This window comes from Manihot esculenta, chromosome 5, assembly GCF_001659605.2.
Source record: "Manihot esculenta cultivar AM560-2 chromosome 5, M.esculenta_v8, whole genome shotgun sequence".
Classification (NCBI taxonomy): Eukaryota; Viridiplantae; Streptophyta; class Magnoliopsida; order Malpighiales; family Euphorbiaceae; genus Manihot; species Manihot esculenta.
Genome location: NC_035165.2, coordinates 28,111,106 through 28,116,914, shown reverse-complemented (window position 1 = coordinate 28,116,914; position 5,809 = coordinate 28,111,106). Strand labels below are relative to the sequence as shown.

Genomic DNA, 5,809 nt, shown 5'->3' with positions numbered 1-5,809 from the left:
CATAGACCTGGCCAATGTATTCATTAGCAGATTCATCGCCGGAGTTCCTGCAGAAAGAAAGATGAGCTACTTAGAAACCATTTGGCAGATAAAGAATGAATCCCTGAGGGAGTATGTCACCAAGTTCAACTCTGAGGCTTTACAGATACCCGAGCTGGATGAAGGGAGAGCAATAGAAGCCATGCAAAAGGGTACAACTTCCCCAGAGTTCTTTAGATTGCTGTGCAGAAAGCCTCCCACTTCCTTATCAGAGCTGATGAAGAGGGCTGAGAAATACATAAGGCAGGATGACGCCTTAACGACCGGCCGATTTGCTATGGATGACAGAGACAGAGAAAGGGTTGGCGAGGACAAGAGACAAGATAGGCCAGAGAGAAGACAGGATCGAGGACCGGAGGCATTGAACAAACACCGATGGGAGAGAAAGGAGTAGAGACCTTATCAGCCTCAGCTCCTCACCGAGATCACTCCCCTGAACGTGTCTATAGCCGAAGTGCTTGTAGCAATCTAAGACAAAGATTTCATACAATGGCCTAAGGCTATGAACGTAGAAGCAAGCAGAAGAGACTCGGATAAATACTGCCAATACTATAGAACTCATAGCCATGACACAAACAACTATTATTAGTTAATAAACGAGATAGAAAGGCTAGTCAAGAGAGGCCACCTCCAGAATTTTGTGAAAAAGTTAAAGGGCCAGAGGCAACAACAAAATGCGGTTGGGGAAAGGCCCATGAGACAGATTAGAGCACCAATAAATGACGGCTCAAGTGGAACAATCAACATGATTATAGGAGGGACTGGAGGATGTATGAGTTGGAGAGGGAAGAAGAGAAGTAGAAATGAAGATGAAAGCGATGCGAAGGTGATGCAAGTTGTTGAACACTCTCTAGTAACCATCTCCTTTTTCCCAGAGGACACACAAGGAGTATAGATGCCCCACGATTATGCCTTGATCATTGAGGCAGTCATCCATAACTTCAAGGTGCATAAGGTATTAGTAGACGACGGCAGCAAAGTGAATCTATACCCTACAGGGTCTTCTAGTAGATGAAGATACCTGAAGTGAAGCTGGTTAGGGATCAAGCCCTGGTCAAAGCAATAGGGGGAACCCTGATGGTGGTGGAAGGAAAAGTAAAAGTAGTCCTCACTCTAGGAGAACCACCCTTATCACGAACTTACTACGCAGTTTTCCTAGTGGTGAAGTTTTCCTTGAGTTACCATGCCATCTTGGTAAGAGGCAAAGCAGCAAGTGAAAACAAGAGTGTAAGTTTGAAATAGGTAAAGGCGAAGAAGAGACGTTTTGATATAACTCTCTTAGAGCCGCGCAGTAATAATTAGAACCTCGAGATTTACCCCCTCATTAATCATGGAATAATTAATGAGGAAGTAAATGGGCACTTGATAATAGACGAACTCTAGACACCCCGGCATGGCTGAGCCCACGCTAGGCAGATCAGGCCTTAGCTCTATTAAAGCCCAATACATGGGTCTACTTTACATACAAGTCCAAACTTTACTTTGACGAGCCGGACCCGGCTGAAGTCTACAAGTGGGAGGTCAGACTTGATTAACCTGCTAGATCCGTGAGGTAACAGATCCCGTAACACTCGAGATCATATTCACATAACGCTAGATACATTTACATATTACTAGAGGACAAAAGAGAAAAGAAATAAAAAAAAGTAAGGGAAAAACAGGCTAAACTTACTAAAATACACCTCGAGTCCGTTTTTTTTATTGAATTTCAAACATCAAATAATATATATTTAAGCCACCTCATTGAAATAATAAATCATTATTTCCGAAAATTATCATCATGAACTATCCCTCATTAATCCTTTTAAAATTTTCTAAGGACTTGTCTGATATTACCGTTAGAGTTGTTTTAAAAAAAAAACTAATATTTTAAAAATAATTTAAAATTATTTTAAATATAATTTAATTTTAAAAATATTCAAATAATAAAATAATTTTTTTTTAAAAAATATTTTTTAACAAACACAATTACAATTAACAAAAAAAAAAAAAAACTTGCGGTTCTAAAATAAAAAATAAAAAATAAAAACTTCAGTTCTAAAACCTATAATTAACATTTTTTTTTTAAAAGAAAACTTGAAATTAAATTTTAATATAATTTCAATTCGATTCTAAAAACTTTCTGTTTGATTTTGATTCTATTTTCACTTTAATTTTAGTTCAAATCTTATTTAGTTATAATATTTTTATATTCATTTTAAAATAATCAAGAATTTTAAATTTTTAAAATCAAAACAATACTAATGTTAACATTTTTTAACAATAATAATAATAATAATATTAAAAATATATTGTACATAGTTCTAATTAAGAATATTATTTTATTTTATATACCATTATTAATTATATAATTTTAAATTAAAAAATATGTATAATTAATATTTAAAAAATATATTATATAATTAATATGTAATTCACTCATATAACTAAAAATTATAAAATAATTCACACACTCCTTAAATAACAAATATATATATATATAATTGATGATTTTATTAATTTATTTTCTATTATTATAAATTCTATATATCAATAAGGGAGATAATATATATATATAGTTTATCTAAATAGAAAAAATTACAACTAATTAAATTAGTCAGAGTATATAATTAGAAATCATTAATAATTAACTAGACTATATAATTATTTTTATATTGGTAGTTTTTATATTGGTACTAAATATTTAATATTTAATAGGGAAAGAGTATTGAGATTTAATTTATAGGAATAAATTTAATTTATGAAAGTAGGTAATGTTAAATATAAAATAATCAAAGAGTATATAAATAATAAATTGAGATTTTATCTAGTCAAAGTCTTGAATAACTTATAAATAACCTAATTTATTGCACTCACGTATTTACTTTGGTGGTAAGTGTATTTCAGTAAATCTGATAGATCTCAGATTTTATTCATCCAATCCCCAATCTCCAATCTCCATTTCAAAAAAAAAAAAAAAACTAAGTTTGTTTATATTCATATTTATAGTTTTTTACTGTATTTTATTTCACATTTTATAAAATTATATTTAAATTTTTTTAAATAGAATCATATAATTTTAGTGAAAAATAAGGGAGTGAGGACTTGAACATAGCTCTCCAAGTGAGTTACATATGTTTTTATTCATGCCAAGTTAAAGTATATAAATTAAAGTGAAAAAATATAATCTTAATTCATATATCTTAATTATTACATAAAAATATAAAAAATTATACAATATAATCTCTGGAAGTACGACAATTATGTATTGATTATAGTGAATCATATATGGAATTAATTAATGGCTATATATATATATATATATATAAAATAAAATCCTGCAATACTTATATTATAAAATTTCTGAGTGGAAGATGTACCCATACTTCCCTGAAACTATATATATATGTGGCCAAACCTTAATTTGGACAACAACATCCTCCCTCTCTCCCTCTCTTCCTCTCCCTCTACAAAAATCTCTGAATAGAATGGATTACAATTCTCCATACTTTAACACTACCATAGCTGGGGTCTGTGCCTTGCTTCTTTTTTCATGCTATCTTCAAAAGAAATGGAAATCTAGAGCTTTTAAGGGTAAACTCGCACCCCAACCAGAGGGTGCATGGCCTTTAACAGGTCATTTTGCACTTTTATCTGGAACCCAAGATCCTCATTTAACATTGAGTGCTCTAGCTGATAAATATGGTCCGGTTTTCACCATGCGGATAGGGGTGCACCCTGTTCTGGTGGTGAGTAGTTCGGAGGTTGCTAAGGAGTTATTCACCACCAATGATGTGAACGTGACCTTCCGTCCTGCATTAGTAGCCGCAAAACTTTTGGGCTATAACTATGCATTTTTTCCTTTCACCCCCGGTGGTCCATATTGGCGTGAAACACGCAAGATATCCGTTTTAGAACTTCTCTCTAACCGCCGGCTTGAGCTTCTCAAGCATATCAGAGCCCAAGAAGTGGAAACTTCCATAAAAGAGTTGTACAGAGCATGCATGGACAAGGACACCGTTGAAATGAAGCAATGGTTCGGTGACTTAAATCTGGACGTCCTTCTTAGGATGGTAATCGGCAAGAAATACTTTGGTGCTGGTGCTGTCGGTGATGAGAAAGAAGGGCAACGATTCCAAGAGGTAATAAAGGTGCTTTTTCATTATCTGGGGATGCTTGTCCTGAGAGATGCTGTTCCATTTCTTGGATGGATGGATGTGGGTGGACATGAGAAGGCAATGAAGAACACTGCTAAAGAACTAGATGATTTTATGGAGAAACGTCTACAAGAGCATAAACGAAAGAGGTCTAATAATCTTGATGATGCTGAAGATGCGAAAGACTTTATGGATGTTATGCTTTCAATTCTTGATGGCAAAAGCCTTGAAGGTTATGATGCTGATACAATCAACAAAGCCGTATCCTTGGTAATATTTATATTTTTACTATACAAAATTTATGAAGTTTTCTATTACTATATTATAAAGTATCCAAAAAATTAACTATACAGTTGAAAATAATTTGCTGTTTAAAAAAAGATATTTCTATTAAGCGTCCCTGGACATAAATTATCAAAAATTATTTTTAGAGAAATCATATATTTTCCCGAGAGAGTAAACTTGTTGGTAGATTTTAATCGCCCCAATGCAAAATATATGCAATTGGCTAATAAAAATTATTTGCAGAGTTTAATTGCAGGCAATGAGACTGTAACAGTTGCTATCACATGGGCGCTTGCAGCATTGCTAAACAACCGGCCTGTACTGAAAAAGGCTCAGCAAGAGCTAGACAAAATTGTCGGCAAGGAAAGACTAGTAGATGAGAAAGACATCAACAAGCTTGATTATCTCCAGGCTATAGTTAAAGAAACACTAAGACTTTACCCACCAGCATTTATCCCTGGACCTCGTCAATTCATAGAAGACTGCACTATAGGTGGCTATCATGTCCCAAAAAATACTTGGCTGATGGTGAACGTTTGGAAAATCCAAAGAGATCCTCGTGTGTGGCCAGACCCAACAGAGTTCAAACCAGAAAGGTTTCTCACAACCCATAACAATGTCGACGTCTGGAGTCAAAATTTTGAGTTGCTTCCATTTGGAGGTGGCAGAAGAGGTTGCCCAGGAGCATCCCATAGCCTTCATATGATCCATTTGACATTAGCCACTTTACTTCATGCATTTGAAATTTCTACTCCCACAGATGCAGCTATTGATATGACTCCAGGCATTGGACTAACAAATATGAAAATTACTCCACTTGAAGCTGTTGTCTCACCTCGCCTGCCACCCAGTTGCTTTGAATGATAATGGAATCTAATGCAAGGGATTCCAAAAGGAGAGCAATAGCTCTTGTCGTTTCCAGGATTTGTGTGTTCAATAAATGGCTGTTTATCCACTTTGTATCTGTGCATGTAAATGCATGAGAAAGTATAGTATAGTGTGTGTTTATATTATATAAACTACCACTCAATATTGAATCCAGTCGGCTACCGCAGTCCTATGGAATTTTTAACTGTCTTTACTAGTAAATCATCCCCTATTTATAGGAGATAGAGAATTATTGTAATAATCAAATCGATAATAATACATAATTACTATTTTGCTCTTGAAATAAAATAAATAGTCCATTCATGAATTCTCATGTTCAGTTTTTATTTATCAAATTTATAAATAATCTTCTAATTAAATGAGGTCCACTAATTTCACTATTCGCTTATATAATCTTGACTCACTAAGTTGTTTTTATAAAAGTCATCATACATACTCTCTCTTTTTTTTTCTTTATTTTC

General features: G+C 33.7%; 1 protein-coding gene across 1 annotated transcript; it reads left to right on the top strand.

The window, feature by feature from the left end:
• The first annotated feature begins 3,506 nt into the window (after nucleotides 1-3,506).
• On the top strand, nucleotides 3,507-5,397 carry LOC110616303 (cytochrome P450 CYP82D47). Its single transcript, XM_021758687.2, has 2 exons — nucleotides 3,507-4,445; nucleotides 4,704-5,397. The coding sequence occupies exons 1-2, from the start codon at nucleotides 3,507-3,509 to the stop codon at nucleotides 5,322-5,324; spliced, it is 1,560 nt and encodes a 519-aa protein (XP_021614379.1). The 3' UTR covers nucleotides 5,325-5,397.
• The last annotated feature ends 412 nt before the right edge of the window (nucleotides 5,398-5,809 follow it).

Bases quoted from the DNA above. Each gene is read 5' to 3' on its own strand.
- LOC110616303 (XM_021758687.2), top strand. From the start codon at position 3,507: ATGGATTACAATTCTCCATACTTTAACACTACCATAGCTGGGGTCTGT. The intron at 4,446-4,703 runs GTAATATTTATA...AATTATTTGCAG, and splicing joins TCAACAAAGCCGTATCCTTG to AGTTTAATTGCAGGCAATGA.